General features: G+C 48.7%; 1 protein-coding gene across 33 annotated transcripts in view; it reads right to left on the bottom strand.

The window, feature by feature from the left end:
• Positions 1-12,836, bottom strand: part of LOC137412882 (tripartite motif-containing protein 54) — a 68,201-nt gene extending 55,365 nt beyond the window's left edge. For 7 of the 33 annotated variants that reach the window (XM_078773826.1, XM_078773833.1, XM_078773830.1 and 4 more), the window contains exon 1: positions 12,258-12,690. In XM_078773826.1, the coding sequence (XP_078629952.1) occupies positions 12,258-12,329 (72 nt within the window). In that variant the 5' untranslated portion in view covers positions 12,330-12,690. Of the gene's footprint in view, positions 1-12,257 lie in introns of all 33 variants that reach the window. The other 26 variants (XM_078773811.1, XM_078773815.1, XM_078773818.1 and 23 more) reach the window with 12 other exon arrangements.
• Positions 12,837-17,405: the final 4,569 nt, after the last annotated feature.

Below are 17,405 nucleotides of genomic sequence, written 5' to 3'. Positions count from 1 at the left end.
CCGACGTTTTCGGCCGTCGCGGTACGACATGGTATCGAGCACCACATACCAACCACGGGCCCGCCGGTCTATGCCAGAGCCCGCCGCCTCGACCCAGCCAAACTCGCCGTGGCCAAAGCCGAGTTCGACGCTTTGGAACACCTCGGCATCGTGCGGCGCTCCGATAGCGCGTGGGCTTCGCCACTACACATCGTACCGAAGCCGGGGGGCGGCTGGCGCCCATGTGGTGACTACCGCCGCCTTAACGATGTTACCACCCCCGGCAGGTATCCGATCCCGCACTTTCAAGACTTCTCCGCCCGTTTGGCAGGACGGGTCATTTTTTCGAAGATCGATTTGATACGGGGATACCACCAGGTACCTGTCAGGCCGGCCGACATCCCAAAAACGGCCGTCATCACGCCGTTCGGCTTATTCGAATTCCTTCGAATGCCATTTGGCCTCAATAACGCGGCTCAGGCGTTCCAGCACTTGATGGACGGCGTGCTGCGCGACCTGCCGTTCCTCTTCATCTACCTGGACGACATCCTCGTCGCCAGCGCGTCCCGGGCCGAGCACCTCCTCCACCTCCGAACACTGTTCGGGCGCCTCAGCGAGCACGGCCTAATCGTCAGCCCGGCCAAATGCCACTTCGGCACGACGGCCGTTGATTTTTTGGGCCACCACATCACCAAGAACGGGGCCGTGCCGCTGCCTACCAAGGTCGAGGCCATCACCGCGTTTCCGCATCCCCGCTCCATCAAGGCCCTGCAGGAGTTCCTCGGAATGGTGAATTTCTATCACCGCTTCGTGCCCCGCGCTGCTCAGCTCATGCGGCCCCTCTACGAAGCCCTCTGGGGCAAGCCGGCCAAACACGATGTCGTCTGGTCTGCAGCCATGGACGCGGCATTTACAAGCTCAAAGCGGGCCCTCGCCGACGCAACACTGCTCGCTCACCCGGTGCTCAACGCTCCCATCGCCCTCACCACGGATGCCTCCGACTACGCGGTGGGCGCCGTACATGAGCAATGGGTGAACGGGGTTTGGCAGCCACTCGCTTTTTTCAGCCGGCAACTCCGGCCGAACGAGCTCAAATATAGCACGTTTGACCGCGAGCTCCTCGGTCTACACCTGGCCGTTCGCCATTTCCGCCACCTCCTGGAGGGCCGACCCTTCACGGCTTTCGTCGACCACAAGCCGTTGGTTTACGCAATGGCCAAAGTCATGGAGCCGTGGTCGGCCCGCCAGCAGCGCCACCTCTCCGCCGTGTCGGAGTTTACCACGGACATCCGGCACGTCGCCGGCAAAGAGAACGCCATGGCCGACTGTCTTTCTCGGGCCAGCGCGAACGCGGTCCACCTCGGCGTGGACTTCGCGCTTATGGCGGCTGACCAGACCACCGACACCACGGTGCAAGCCCTCCGGGCGGCGGACACGGGCCTCCGCCTGGCCGACGTCCCCTTCGCGGACACTGTCCTGCTCTGCGACGTCTCCCAAGGCCAGCCTCGCCCCATCATGCCCGTTACCTGGCAACGCCGCATCTTCGCCTCCCTCCACGGCCTTTCCCACCCGGGCCGGAAAGCTTCCCAGAAGCTGGTGTCGGCGCGATTCGTCTGGCACTGCCTTCGACGGGATGTCCGCGATTGGACCAGCACCTGCATGGCCTGCCAACAGGCCAAGGTCCACCGACACACCCAGGCCCCGCTGGCACCTTTCACCGTGCCCGCACGGCGTTTCGACCACGTCAACGTGGATCTGGTGGGCTCCCTCCCCCCATCACGGGGTTTCACACAACTGCTCACCATGGTGGACAGGACCACCAGGTGGCCGGAGGCCATTCCCCTCGTCTCCACCACCACCGCCGACGTGGCGCAGGCTTTCATTGCCACCTGGGTCGCCCATTTCGGCGCACCGGCGGACATCTCTTCGGACCGCGGGCCGCAGTTCACCTCCGAGCTGTGGGGCGCGGTCGCCCGCAACCTGGGGGTCAGGCTCCACCGTACCACGGCCTACCACCCCCAAGCCAACGGGTTGTGCGAGCGGTTCCACCGTTCCATGAAGGCCGCGCTCATGGCCGGCCTTCAGGACGGCGGCTGGACCGACCGGCTACCGTGGGTCCTTTTGGGCCTCCACACGGCCCCCAAGGAGGACCTCCGGGCGTCCACCACCGAGCTGGTCTACGGCCAGCCGCTACGCGTCCCGGGCGAATTCGTGCCCGACGCTACCAGCCCCTGGTCCGCAGCTCGCCAGCGCTCTGACCCCCAGGAGACCGCCCGACGGTTTGCCCCCGTGCCAACGTCCCACCACGGTGACCCCCAGTCCTACGTCCCCCCAGCGCTTCGCACAGCGGAGTACGTTTTTGTGCGTCATGACGCACACCGGGGGCCACTCAGGCCGCCGTACGACGGACCCTTCCGGGTCCTGCGACGGGACGACAAGTCCTTCGTCATCGACGTCGGCGGCAGGTCGGACCGGATTTCGGTGGACCTCCTCAAGCCGGCGCACGTGGACATCGACCAACCACCTCGGTTGGCCCTTCCTCCGCGGCGAGGCTGCCCCCCGTCCACGGTGCCTCCCGCTCGACCACCCACCCCCACACCAGACCCCCCCCCCCACGACCCTCCAGGGGTCGCTTCGGCCGGGTCATCAGGACCCCCCTTAAATTGACCCTGCCGGTGCAAGTCGATTCTGGGGGGGCGTGTGTCGCGGTTGCCGCTGAACATACACAATCGCCTTACACCTGCCGAGGACGCAACCACTGAGCGATCGCTGTGCCGGGCTCGCCCAGACCGCCCGGAGATGCTCAGTCTCGCCTTTCACGGGCATGCCCGGACTCGCCTTTCCCGGGCTCGCCCGGCCCGTCCAGCGACACCCAGTCTCGCCGTTCCCGGGCATGTCCAGGCACGCCCGGCCCATCCGGCGACACCCAGTCTCGCCGTTCCCGGGCATGTCCAGACTCGCCCAGGTCTCCCGGACACGCCCAGTCGCGCCTTTTAATGGCAAACGCTCCGGCATGAGATATTCGAGTGCTTGTATATAATGCTGCCCGATAAACGGGCTTTTCAGTTTACCCGAGTTGATTTGATGGAATAAAGAAACTCGGACGAATTCCAGCTTTTTGTCGCGTCCATTCTTTCGATTCGAGTTGGAGCACAGCTCCTTTAATATCAACATTTAGCTCAGCGAATGTCAATCGCGTCGTCAGTATTGGATGAACTTATAAAGACTTAGTTCCAGATTTGTCAATGGCTGAGGTATATTAACAAACGAATAAAACAGATTTGGCAAAATTGCAACTTTTTTTTGAAAAATCGCATATTCACCCAGGATTGTGAGAGGCTGAAGAAGAAGAAACCTCGCATGGGCTTCCCAGACCAAATAAATAATTCTGGTTCTGGCTCTGCGATTTTCAGGTTTATTACTGGATGAAAGTTGGTGGGATGATTGCCCTTGGGATAAGGAAGAATTGATTAGTTTTTGGTGAAGCTCAGGATATTATTCCGGATCCAGGAATATTTTTGGAAATTTTTTTGGGAAAGATTTTTTCTGTTTTACTGCATTAAAGCTTTTATTCTTATTCCTAAATGATGTTTTTCTCCTCCAATTCCGAGATATATCAAAATAAATTCTCTGACAGTTAGGGCCTACTTTCTTTTTCATTTATTGTTTTGGGGAGAGGGGATGTTAAACAAAACGTATTATTCCAACTTGACCCACGGCGGGAGTATGCGCTCTACAGAGTGGCGTTCTAGTTTTTGTATGACTTTGTTTGTTTATCCTTCTCCTGTCATTGGGAGCACAAAAGGACGGTGAGACAGATTAATTCTCTTGGAGATACAACCCTGGATGGATCGCCGCTCCAGAGTGGGATTCTCAACTGAGAGTACAATATACCGGGTGCTCCAAAAAGACCCAGACAACTGTCGTTGTCAATATATTTAGAACCATAAATGATACAACGATACCGTTTGGTTTATATGATACAGAAACTCATAAAGTTTTGTGCACTTCATCAATACACTTCAACCTCAGCTCCACTTGTCGTGCATAGGACATCAAGGTGGTACACGAGTTTTGCCATGTTCGGCTCGGCATGTTTGCGTCCACCAGTGTGCATGAAGCTGTGATCCGAGGACGAAGATCCTGCAGGTTTGCTACCTTGGTGTTGTAGACAACATCTTTGATAAACCCCCACAGAAAAATCAAGAGGAGTTATGTCTGGTGATTGTGGGGGCCAGGTGGTTGGTCTGTTTTGGCCAATCCAGCGGCCTGGGAATCTTTCATTTGGGACAGCTCAAACGACTAAGGCCCAATGAGGGTGAGCACCGTCCTGTTGAAAAGTGATATCGGGTTGCAGGTCTTCAATCTGTGGGAAGGTGAATCCTTCCAACATGTTCATGTAAATTGTTGAGTTCACTGTATCCTCCTCAAAGAAAAACGGATCCACCAAGTGGTCATGGAGAAGGCCACACCACACATTGACCTTTTGACTGTTGCACATGTGTTCAATGACCACATGGGGGTTTTCAGAGCCTCAGATCCTCACATTGTCCTGGTTCATCTTCCCCCGATACATGAAAGCAAGCTTCGTCTGTGAACATGACCTTTTCAGGTAATTTTCGTCATCCTCAATGCGACTGATCATTTCTAAGGGAAACACCTTGTGTTTGGGTCCATTATTTGGTTTCAATTCCTCCTGAATCTGCACCTTTTCGGCATAAAGCTCAGTCTTTTATACAAAATCCTGTGTACAGTGGTGGTTGGTAGTCCCAGTTCTCTGGATCCGCTTCAAATTGATTTGCTGGGACTTTGTTGAAATGATTCATGAACTCGTTCAACGTCTGCTGCACTTGTGCTTGGTCGACCAGTACTTTTCTGTTTCTGACAACTTCCAGTCTCCTTCGACCTTTCGTGTCACTCTCTGATACTAATCCGCGATAGCGGATTCCTTACATACCTTGTACAGAAACTACGCTAAACTTGCATGTCGGATCTCGTCTCAATGAACCATTCCACTCATTGAGCTTTCTCCTGTGGAATCACCATTTTATTTTATATTAAACCACCAGACCTGAAAATATACAAAACAATATGACTTTCTGTATCATATAAACCAAAGGATATTGTTGTATCATTTGTGGCACTAAATATATTATCAACCAAAGTTGTCCAGGGCTTTTTGGAACATCCTATATAATTTGTTCAGGGTGTTGGCGATAGTTCACCTACTCTTTGTGAAAGGCACCGTGGGATCTTTAACGTCCATCAAGGAATGTTTGCAGGTTGGTGCCCGTTTAACGTCCATCAAGGAATGTTTGCAGATTGGTGCCCGTTTAACGTCCATCAAGGAATGTTTAAAGGTTGGTGGCCGTTTAACGTCCATCAAGGAATGTTTGCAGATTGGTGCCCGTTTAACGTCCATCAAGGAATGTTTGCAGGTTGGTGCCCGTTTAACGTCCATCAAGGAATGTTTGCAGATTGGTGCTCGTTTAACGTCCATCAAGGAATGTTTGCAGATTGGTGCCCATTTAACGTCCATCAAGGAATGTTTAAAGGTTGGTGGCCGTTTAACGTCCATCAAGGAATGTTTGCAGATTGGTGCCCATTTAACGTCCATCAAGGAATGTTTAAAGGTTGGTGGCCGTTTAGCGTCCATTAAGGAATGTTTGCAGGTTGGTGCCCGTTTAACGTCCATTAATGAATGTTTGCAGGTTGGTGCCCGTTTAATATACATCAAGGAATGTTTGCAGATTGGTGCTCGTTTAACGTCCATCAAGGAATGTTTGCAGATTGGTGCTCGTTTAACGTCCATCAAGGAATGTTTGCAGATTGGTGCTCGTTTAACGTCCATCAAGGAATGTTTGCAGATTGGTGCTCGTTTAACGTCCATCAAGGAATGTTTGCAGATTGGTACTCGTTTAACGTGCATCAAGGAATGTTTGCAGATTGGTGCCCGTTTAACGTCCATCAAGGAATGTTTGCAGGTTGGTGCCCGTTTAACGTCCATCAAGGAATGTTTGCAGATTGGTGCTCGTTTAACGTCCATCAAGGAATGTTTGCAGATTGGTGCCCGTTTAACGTCCATCAAGGAATGTTTGCAGATTGGTGCCCATTTAACGTCCATCAAGGAATGTTTAAAGGTTGGTGGCCGTTTAACGTCCATTAAGGAATGTTTGCAGGTTGGTGCCCGTTTAACGTCCATTAATGAATGTTTGCAGGTTGGTGCCCGTTTAATATACATCAAGGAATGTTTGCAGATTGGTGCTCGTTTAACGTCCATCAAGGAATGTTTGCAGATTGGTGCTCGTTTAACGTGCATCAAGGAATGTTTGCAGATTGGTGCCCGTTTAACGTCCATCAAGGAATGTTTGCAGGTTGGTGCCCGTTTAACGTCCATCAAGGAATGTTTGCAGATTGGTGCCCGTTTAACGTCCATCAAGGAATGTTTGCAGGTTGGTGCCCGTTTAACGTCCATCAAGGAATGTTTGCAGATTGGTGCCCGTTTAACGTCCATCAAGGAATGTTTGCAGATTGGTGCCCGTTTAACGTCCATAAAGGAATGTTTGCAGATTGGTGCCCGTTTAACGTCCATCAAGGAATGTTTGCAGATTGGTGCCCGTTTAACGTCCATCAAGGAATGTTTGCAGGTTGGTGCCCGTTTAACGTCCATTAAGGAATGTTTGCAGGTTGGTGCCCGTTCAACGTCCATTAAGGAATGTTTGCAGATTGGTGCCCATTTAACGTACATCAAGGAATGTTTGCAGATTGGTGCCCGTTTAACGTCCATCAAGGAATGTTTCCAGATTGGTGCCCGTTTAACGTCCATCAAGGAATGTTTGCAGGTTGGTGCCCGTTTAACGTCCATCAAGGAATGTTTGCAGATTGGTGCCCGTTTAACGTCCATCAAGGAATGTTTGCAGATTGGTGCCCGTTTAACGTCTATTAAGGAATGTTTGCAGGTTGGTGCCCGTTTAACGTCCATCAAGGAATGTTTGCAGATTGGTGCCCGTTTAACGTCCATTAAGGAATGTTTGCAGGTTGGTGCCCGTTCAACGTCCATTAAGGAATGTTTGCAGGTTGGTGCCCGTTTAACGTCCATCAAGGAATGTTTGCAGATTGGTGTCCGTTTAACGTCCATCAAGGAATGTTTGCAGATTGGTGCCCGTTTAACGTCCATCAAGGAATGTTTGCAGATTGGTGCCCGTTTAACGTCCATCAAGGAATGTTTGCAGATTGGTGCCCGTTTAACGTCCATCAAGGAATGTTTGCAGGTTGGTGCCCGTTTAACGTCCATTAAGGAATGTTTGCAGGTTGGTGCCCGTTCAACGTCCATTAAGGAATGTTTGCAGATTGGTGCCCATTTAACGTACATCAAGGAATGTTTGCAGATTGGTGCCCGTTTAACGTCCATCAAGGAATGTTTGCAGATTGGTGCCCGTTTAACGTCCATCAAGGAATGTTTGCAGGTTGGTGCCCGTTTAACGTCCATTAAGGAATGTTTGCAGGTTGGTGCCCGTTCAACGTCCATTAAGGAATGTTTGCAGATTGGTGCCCATTTAACGTACATCAAGGAATGTTTGCAGATTGGTGCCCGTTTAACGTCCATCAAGGAATGTTTGCAGGTTGGTGCCCGTTTAACGTCCATCAAGGAATGTTTGCAGATTGGTGCCCGTTTAACGTCCATCAAGGAATGTTTGCAGATTGGTGCCCGTTTAACGTCTATTAAGGAATGTTTGCAGGTTGGTGCCCGTTTAACGTCCATCAAGGAATGTTTGCAGATTGGTGCCCGTTTAACGTCCATTAAGGAATGTTTGCAGATTGGTGCCCGTTCAACGTCCATTAAGGAATGTTTGCAGGTTGGTGCCCGTTTAACGTCCATCAAGGAATGTTTGCAGATTGGTGCCCGTTTAACGTCCATCAAGGAATGTTTGCAGATTGGTGCCCGTTTAACGTCTATTAAGGAATGTTTGCAGGTTGGTGCCCGTTTAACGTCCATCAAGGAATGTTTGCAGGTTAGTGCCCGTTTAACGTCCATCAAGGAATGTTTGCAGATTGGTGCCCGTTTAACGTCCATCAAGGAATATTTGCAGATTGGTGCCCGTTTAACGTCCATCAAGGAATGTTTGCAGATTGGTGCCCGTTTAACGTCTATTAAGGAATGTTTGCAGGTTGGTGCCCGTTTAACGTCCATCAAGGAATGTTTGCAGGTTAGTGCCCGTTTAACGTCCATCAAGGAATGTTTGCAGGTTGGTGCCCGTTTAACGTCCATTAAGGAATGTTTGCAGATTGGTGCCCGTTTAACGTCTATTAAGGAATGTTTGCAGATTGGTGCCCGTTTAACGTCCATCAAGGAATGTTTGCAGATTGGTGCCCGTTTAACGTCCATCAAGGAATGTTTGCAGGTTGGTGCCCGTTTAACGTCTATTAAGGAATGTTTGCAGATTGGTGCCCGTTTAACGTCCATCAAGGAATGTTTGCAGATTGGTGCCTGTTTAACGTCCATCAAGGAATGTTTGCAAGTTGGTGCCCGTTTAACGTCCATTAAGGAATGTTTGCAGATTGGTGCCCGTTTAACGTCCATCAAGGAATGTTTGCAGGTTGGTGCCCGTTTAACGTCCATCAAGGAATGTTTGCAGATTGGTGCCCGTTTAACGTCCATCAAGGAATGTTTGCAGGTTGGTGCCCGTTTAACGTCCATCAAGGAATGTTTGCAGATTGGTGCCCGTTTAACGTCCATCAAGGAATGTTTGCAGGTTGGTACCCGTTTAACGTCCATCAAGGAATGTTTGCAGGTTGGTGCCCGTTTAACGTCCATTAAGGAATGTTTGCAGATTGGTGCCCGTTTAACGTCCATCAAGGAATGTTTGCAGGTTGGTGCCCGTTTAACGTCCATCAAGGAATGTTTGCAGGTTGGTGCCCGTTTAACGTCCATCAAGGAATGTTTGCAGATTGGTGCCCGTTTAACGTCCATCAAGGAATGTTTGCAGGTTGGTGCCCGTTTAACGTCCATCAAGGAATGTTTGCAGATTGGTGCCCGTTTAACGTCCATCAAGGAATGTTTGCAGATTGGTGCCCGTTTAACGTCCATCAAGGAATGTTTGCAGATTGGTGCCCGTTTAACGTCCATCAAGGAATGTTTGCAGGTTGGTGCCCGTTTAACGTCCATGGGAGTGACGGCACTCACATTGATGAATCACTGTGCCTGCAGAATACCAGGATGACAGTTTATAGCTGAGTCGGGGTTCAAACCCATGCACCTTAGACAACTGAGAGGTGAGTGTGCGGTGTTTGAGGTATTCATTCTACCAACCTTATGTTCTCCCTACCAAGGCTATTCACCCATTTGCGTCATCTTACTTCAGAAACCTTTTTTAGGATCCACTTAAATATATTCACCTATGCCAGACTCCCACCGAAGGTGGACGACGGTTATGCTTTTACGCGTTTGTTACTTGTGAAAATCGAAGATTTTTCAAATATTTTTGTTGGTCGTGTTCGTTATTTTGTCTTTTTTCCCCTTTTTTGTATACAAGATTGAGGCTCGTGTAAAAACTAACATTAATGACAAAAAAACAAACGGACACATAAGACGAAATAAAGGGAGCGGGAGACAAGATGGGGAGAGATGGGGAGAGAGGGGGAAGCACACAAGTACAACATTTGAGAGCAGGGACATCGAGAGATCTGTGGGAGGGAGAGGGCTTTGGGGGGAGGAGGCACGGGAAGGGGGGTGGGGGGTGGGAGAGGTATAAAACACAAGGACACTGCTAGAACTTCCAGGAAAGAAGTTGGTATTTCAAAAAAGTGGATCTGGGGTGAATTAACGGGGGTAGAAAAGATCAAGGTTTTGGATGGGGGGAGATAAGAGATGGTGGTGAACAGCTGTTTTAAAGACCTGGAGGGAGGGGTCGGATTGAAGGGAGTGAGGGAGTTTGTTCCAGAGGGAGGAGAAAAGAGGGATGAAAGAGTGAAGGTGAATTAGAGGGTCTTGATTTTGGCAGTTTAACCATAAGAGGGTTACTGGCAGATCTTGCGCGACCTGTAGGAATATTTGGGGGACAGAGCACAGAGAGCTGGGGGAGCAAGGCCGGAGAGGAGTCGGTAGAAGACAGAAAGTCAGTCTGTCTGCTTGTTTGGTGTCTCTTTGTTTTTTTCTGTTTTTTTTCTGTATGTCAATCACCTATAGGTCACAATTTTAACCAATCTTCATGAAATTTCACAAAATGGTAGAGTTTGTCATAAACAAGAAGCGTATTTATTTTTAAGTTAAAAGGTCAAAAGGTCGACATAGGCCAAAGGTCAACAACTTTGGCAAATTTTAAAAAATCATCCATTTTCATCTGATTGTTTTGAAATTTGAAGAGGATTTGCACATCAGGTCGGCAAATTTAACCACCAATTATTTTTGAGGTCAACTTTGGCCAAAAGGTCAACATACGCCAAAAGGTCAACATGGGCCAAAAGTCAACATAGACCAGAAGGTCAACATACGCCAAAAGGTCAACATGGGCCAAAAGTCAACATAGACCAAAAGGTCAACATACGCCAAAAGTCAACATCGACCAAAAGGTCAACATACGCCAAAAGTCAACATAGGCCAAAGGTCAAAACTTATTTTAAGGATTTCACAAGTATCGTGCTGTGCACGACATATTTCTTTGTTTATTGTTTGTCTGTGAGCACGATATCTCAAAAAGTTAGGGACAGATTTGGACGAAACTAAGTGAATGAATTGGGTAGGTGACAAGGACAATCTGATGAGATTTTGTTTCAGGTCCTGATGCAGATCCGGCCTATCAGTGGGATAGAAAACGTAAACTGCACAGCCTGGCGGAGGTACGCACTCAACCTTGTTGTAGACAGGAAACTTGAAATCAATACGAATACTAAATAATTGCTGATACTTTATGTATCAATCATAATGTTGGTTTCCATATCTCTACATATACAATACAATACATGGGCAAACAGACCACACGGGTGCGCAGACCATATAACCATGGTAAGTTTGCACATCGTTACATCATAACTTGAAGCCAAAGCCTGTTCGAGGCCGTGTAACTGACTGTGCAGAGAGAGATTCCTATTTGTCGAAACTTGTGAGTGGATGAAAAAATAATTAATGTAATAGAAATAAAAGGATGATGTGTGTGTGTGTGTGTGTGATTGTGTGTCTATGTGATTCTGTGTGTGATTCTGTGTGATTCTGTGTGTGATTGTGTGTGTGTGTGTGTGTGTGTGTGTGATTGTGTGTGATTGTGTGTCTATGTGATTCTGTGTGTGATTCTGTGTGATTCTGTGTGTGATTGTGTGTGTGTGTGTGTGTGTGTGTGTGTGTGTGTGTGTGTGTGTGTGTGTGTGTGTGTCGATGTGATTCTGTGTGTGATTTTGTGTGTGTGTGTGTCGATGTGATTCTGTGTGTGATTGTGTGTCGATGTGATTCTGTGTGTGATTTTGTGTGTGTGTGTGTCGATGTGATTCTGTGTGTGATTTTGTGTGTGTGTGTCGATGTGATTCTGTATGTGTGTGTGTGTGTCGATGTGATTCTGTGTGTGATTGTGTGTGCGTGTGTGTCGATGTGATTCTGTGTGTGTGTGTGTGTGTGTGTGTGTGTGTGTGTGATTGTGTGTCGATGTGATTCTGTGTGTGATTTTGTGTGTGTGTGTGTCGATGTGATTCTGTATGTGTGTGTGTGTGTCGATGTGATTCTGTGTGTGTGTGTGTGTGTGTGTGTGTGTGTGTCGATGTGATTCTGTATGTGTGTGTGTGTGTCGATGTGATTCTGTGTGTGATTGTGTGTGTGTGTGTGTGTGTCGATGTGATTCTGTATGTGTGTGTGTGTGTCGATGTGATTCTGTGTGTGATTGTGTGTGTGTGTGTGTCGATGTGATTCTGTGTGTGTGTGTGTGTGTGTCGATGTGATTCTGTGTGTGTGTGTGTGATTGTGTCGATGTGATTCTGTGTGTGATTTTGTGTGTGTGTGTGTCGATGTGATTCTGTATGTGTGTGTGATTGTGTGTGTGTGTGTGTGTGTGTGTGTGTGTGTGTGTGTGTGTGTGTGTGTGTGTGTGTGTGTGTGTGTCTGGGCTGCTCACGCAATCTTTCATCAAATTGTTAACAAGAGAGGTGACCGCAGCACACACAACTTTCAGCCTACATTCCATATTTCATTTACATATGGCATATCGCAAATATTCCACGAGACTTTCTCACGTGAAATCGGTAGGTACACGGAGCATCGCAAGCACCTGTTCGCCGGTGCCTTGGGCACTACTCACCTTATCACTCGTGCTCCACTCAGTGCGTGCACATGCTGAGCTAAATAAAGACACACATACCGTTCCCCGCATTCAAACCGCCATAAACGCCAATGGACCGAACACGGAGCCCAACAAGTTTCGACTCACCTGGAAGATGTCATTCGCACACTTTCGGCACAGGTTGTGCTGGCACGGTAATATCACCACGGGCTTACTGAACATCTCCAGGCAAATGGGGCACGTGAGCTGTTTCTCCAGGTTGTCCATGGCTTGCGCGTCCCGAAAGTTCGGCGCGAATTCCATCTCCGGAAATTCAATATGAACTTGTTACACAAACAATTTACGGACCAGATTCCCAGGATTCCTGATGCCCGGTAAACGAACGCCCGCGCCCGGCTCACCGTGCTCTTTCTCCGGACAACACGAACCCCATGTTATCATCCTGAGGAGTGTCGAAGCGTCACCGACAGCTGAGAATGTCAGATGCTCCTCCGACGTGCTGACGTCACACACGTTGCCGGGGTAACGGCGGGACAACTTCTCGTTATGGACTTCGTTCATGGCCGCCTGGGTCCTCGCATTGTAACTTAGCCGCCCGATGACCTATTGTGTATCTTTAGGGACTTCCATGAGACGAGATATTATGGTGAAATGGAATACTTGATCTTGATAAATAACTTCTGGGCAGAACTTTTATATTAAAGCTCTGGGGGGAACAGAACTGATGCTATTTTTGAAATAGTAGAGGTATACACCTGACACAAAATCAAAATCAAACAAAATTAGAAGCAGAAAGAGAGGGGGAAGCACACCGACAGCAGGTAGACTTTGACAGACAAGGAGAAAAAGAAATAAAATGTCATAGCCCCCACGGTGTTAGTAATTTTGCTGTACGGAGTTAAAGGCTGTCAGTCGGCCATCTTTATTCGGATTACAAAACAAAATTTTCTGCATAATTATGTATAATCTCATGTATTATCTTTGTGCCAAGCTTGAACAAAATCGGTCCATGCATGTCCGAGAAATGGTTGGGGACACGTTTAAGTAACAAAATGGCCGCCAGTCGGCCATCTTGGATCTGATCTCGAAAAATAACCCCATCATTCACTTTCTGTATGCCAAGTTTGAACAAGATCAATAAATGCATGTCGGAGAAATGGTTGAGGATGTGTTCAATATCGGGTTTTTCACAACTAAAATGGCCGCCAGTCTACCAGTCAGCCATCTTTGATCAGATCACAAAATAAAACTAGAACGGGCACTCGGTAGAGCGCATACCTTCGCCGCAGCTACTGTTCTGTACTTGGCATGGGAGTGTAGGGAACAGAACAACAAAAATACGATTTTGACCTTTTCGTGACCTTGACCTTGACCTTTGACCCGATTGCTCCCAAAATCTAATCAAATGTGTCCCGTATAATAACCAATCATCCCACCAAATTTCATGCGAATCGGTTGAATACTTTTTGAGTTATGCGAATAACATACACACACACACACACAGACATACAAATAAATACACAGCGATCAAAACATAACCTTCCGCTTTTGCGAAGGTAATGAAACGCACATGTATGTTATCATGTACTGTACTGTGATGTGCTTGTGCCGAGTTTGAACAACATCGGTTCAATGCGCATCCGAGAAATGGTTTGGGACACGTTTAAGTAACAAAATGGCCGCCAGTCGGCCATCTTGGATCTGATCTCGAAAAATAATTACGTGCATATGTACCCCATCATTCACTTTCTGTATGCCAAATTTGAACAAGATCAATAAATGCATGTCCGAGAAATGGTTGAGAACGTGTTCAACATCGGGATTTTTACAACTAAAATGGCCGCCAGTCGGCCGTCTTTGATCGTATCGCAAAACAAAACTCGATGGTATTCATGGAATACTTAACCTGCGCAGTCAACTTGGTGCGAGCCAACTCTTTTGTTTTTGAACGTTTTTTTTTTTTTTGATCCAATATGGCTGCCAGACCATGTGAGCCATTACATAATAAATTTATATTCTCTAATATAATTGTTCCATAGATCATGCTCAATAAATTTCAAACTGATCAGACTAAGCGTTGTCCCTGTCGAATTATGACGTCATAATTCTGGCACCAATGTGTCATGTATGCAGTGCAAATGTTCACGGTTGTATCCCTACACCGGGACCGGGTTGTATCCCTACGCCAGAGCTCGGATGGCGCTGCTGTGAATCGGGCCTTGATCGGCAGAGTGAATAAACGCGTACGACAATTGATCGCAGTTTGTCGAGATACTTTACATGGCGACGAAGGTAAACATCTAGACCATGACATCTTTCGGCCATATCGATGAATTCGACCCTCATGAGGGGGATTTTGACACGTATTCTGAGCGATTGTCTTTCTACTTCGAGGCGAACGGCATTGCGACCGAAGGCCTGATGAAGGCCGTCTTCCTGTCCGTTTGCGGAGGTGAGACGTTCACACTCGTTAAAAACCTGATTCGGCCTCAGACAATCCAGGAGCTCACGTATGCAGAGCTCAAGGCCGCTTTGAAGGAACATTGCAACCCATCTCCTTCAGTCATCCTGTGTCGGTTTAATTTTTACATGTGCAGACAGCAGCAAGGTCAGTCGATCGCAGACTTCATTGCACACCTCAAAAAACTGTCACATCTGTGTGAGTTTGGGGACACGATTGATGACATGCTTCGTGATTTGCTGGTGGTTGGCATGTCCGATGACCGCACTCGTAGACGCCTGCTTGCTGAGAGAAGACTGACGTTCCAAAATGCCAGAGACACCGCAATTTCCATGGAAAGTGCTGAACGCAACGCTACAAGCATCGGTGCCACTCGCTCATCTGGTACCAGCCCTGCTGTGAATCGGTTGGATCATGTTCAGCCACAACGTTGGAACAAGGCTCCTCGTCAGAAGCCAGTGCAGTCTCAAACCCACAACAACTGTTTTCGGTGCAACGGAAAGCACCCTCCGGAGACGTGTCGGTTCAAAGATGCCACCTGCCATTTCTGTTCGAAAACTGGCCATATTGCTCCAGCTTGCATCACTCGCAAATCGGGAAAAGGAAAAGCTGCTGACAAGATTCATCAGTTTATCGGTTCGGAGGAACCCGAGCTTGACCAGGTGAGCTCTGTTTCCGACAACTCAGAATCGTATGACCTGCTTCATATTGATTCTCACCATAGGCGGGACCCTCTTCTTGCCAATGTTGTCGTCAACAATCGACCATTGCAAATGGAGGTCGACACTGGTGCGGCCGTCTCGCTCATCAGCCATGCTGTTTTCACAAACCTGTGGAGTGATGCTGACCGACCCCATCTGAAACCTACTACCTATGGACTCTCCACCTATACAGGTGAGAAGATTGTTCCCTGCGGTACATGTGATGTCACGGTGGGCTACGATAACCGTGAGTTTCACCTACCCCTGATCGTCATTCCTGGAAAGGGCCCTTCCTTACTCGGCAGGAACTGGTTGAGCATAATTCGACTGAAGTGGGAAAGCATTCATCAACTCCGGGCAGCCAACGTTTCTCCTACCGCAGCATACACACTCAAAAATGTGCTGGATACGTACCCGGATGTCTTCAAGGATGAGCTTGGAACCTTGAAAGGACATACGGCTAAACTCAGGGTTGACCGGGATGCCAATCCTATATTTTGCAGGGCTCGCCCAGTCCCTTTCGCCCTGCGTGAGCGGATTGACAAGGAACTGGATCATCTTGAAAATCTGGGGATCATCGAGCAAATCCAGTATGCCGAATGGGCGGCGCCCATCGTTCCAGTCATAAAATCGGACCAGTCCATCCGCATATGTGGAGATTATAAAATGACCGTGAACAGGTGTTCTTCATTGGATAAATATCCAATCCCGAGGATCGAAGACCTCTATGCTCGTCTCACGGGAGGCAAGACTTTTACGAAACTCGATCTCAAATCCGCCTATCTACAGCTCTGCTTGGACGAGAATTCGAAACAGTATCTTACCATCAACACGCATCGTGGGTTGTATAGGTACCACCGACTTAGTTTTGGAGTGAAATCTGCACCTGGAATTTATCAGCGTGTCATGGACAGTTTGTTTGCCGCCGAACGCAACGTCGTTTGTTACCAGGATGATATTCTGGTTACTGGTCGTACGGACGCGGAACATCTACAGAACCTGGAGAGAGTTCTGAAGAAGATTTCGGACTCCGGCCTACGTTTGCGTCGAGACAAGTGCAAGTTTATGGTGCCATCAGTCACGTACCTGGGTCATACGATTGATGCCGAGGGTCTACACCCGACAGATGAGAAAGTCCGAGCTATCAAGGATGCTCCTTCTCCACGAGATGTGACCGAATTGAAGTCATACCTCGGTTTGCTTCAGTTCTATGGTCGTTACATCCCGAATGTGACCGACGTTTTGGGCCCCCTTTATCGGCTTTTGAGGAAAGGAGTCTCCTGGAGCTGGGGGTCTAGTGAACAATCAGCATTCCAGACCTCTAAGGATCTGCTCAAATCGTCCAATGTTCTCGTTCATTTTGATCCAGAGAAGGATCTTGTGCTGACATGCGATGCCTGTCGGTATGGAGTGGGGAGTGTATTATCGCACGTGATGCCTGATGGTACAGAAAGACCGGTTGCATTTGCATCCAGAACGTTGACCCCGGCAGAGAAAAACTATTCCCAACTTGACAAGGAAGGATTGGGAATCGTTTTCGGCGTTGGCAAATTTCGCCAGTACCTTCTTGGACATCATTTCACGATTCGCACTGATCACAAGCCGCTGATCAGTCTGTTTGGTCCAACTAAGGCGACATCTGACACACTACCGCCCAGGATCATCCGCTGGTCCCTGTTTCTCGCTGCTTATGACTACACCATATGTTATAAGCCCGGTTCGTCTATCACAAATGCAGATGCCATGAGTCGGTTACCCCTTCCAGAATCCGTTGATGATTCGCCTACACCAGGATCCATTATCGCACTGATGGATCATCTGGAAGATTGTGCTGTCGATTCTGGCCAGATCCGCACTCATACTCGACGAGACCCCGTTCTGTCCAGAACTGTCCAGGCTGTACAGCTTGGATGGCATTTGCTACCTGAGGGTGACCCAGATTTTGCGGCTTTTAACGCACGTAAAAACGAACTCAGCGTGGAAAATGGTTGCCTACTCTGGGGA

This window comes from Myxine glutinosa, chromosome 3, assembly GCF_964187855.1.
Source record: "Myxine glutinosa chromosome 3, kmMyxGlut1.1, whole genome shotgun sequence".
NCBI lineage: Eukaryota > Metazoa > Chordata > Myxini > Myxiniformes > Myxinidae > Myxine > Myxine glutinosa.
Note: the sequence above shows the minus strand (reverse complement) of the source record. Positions and strands in the feature narration are given on the sequence as shown.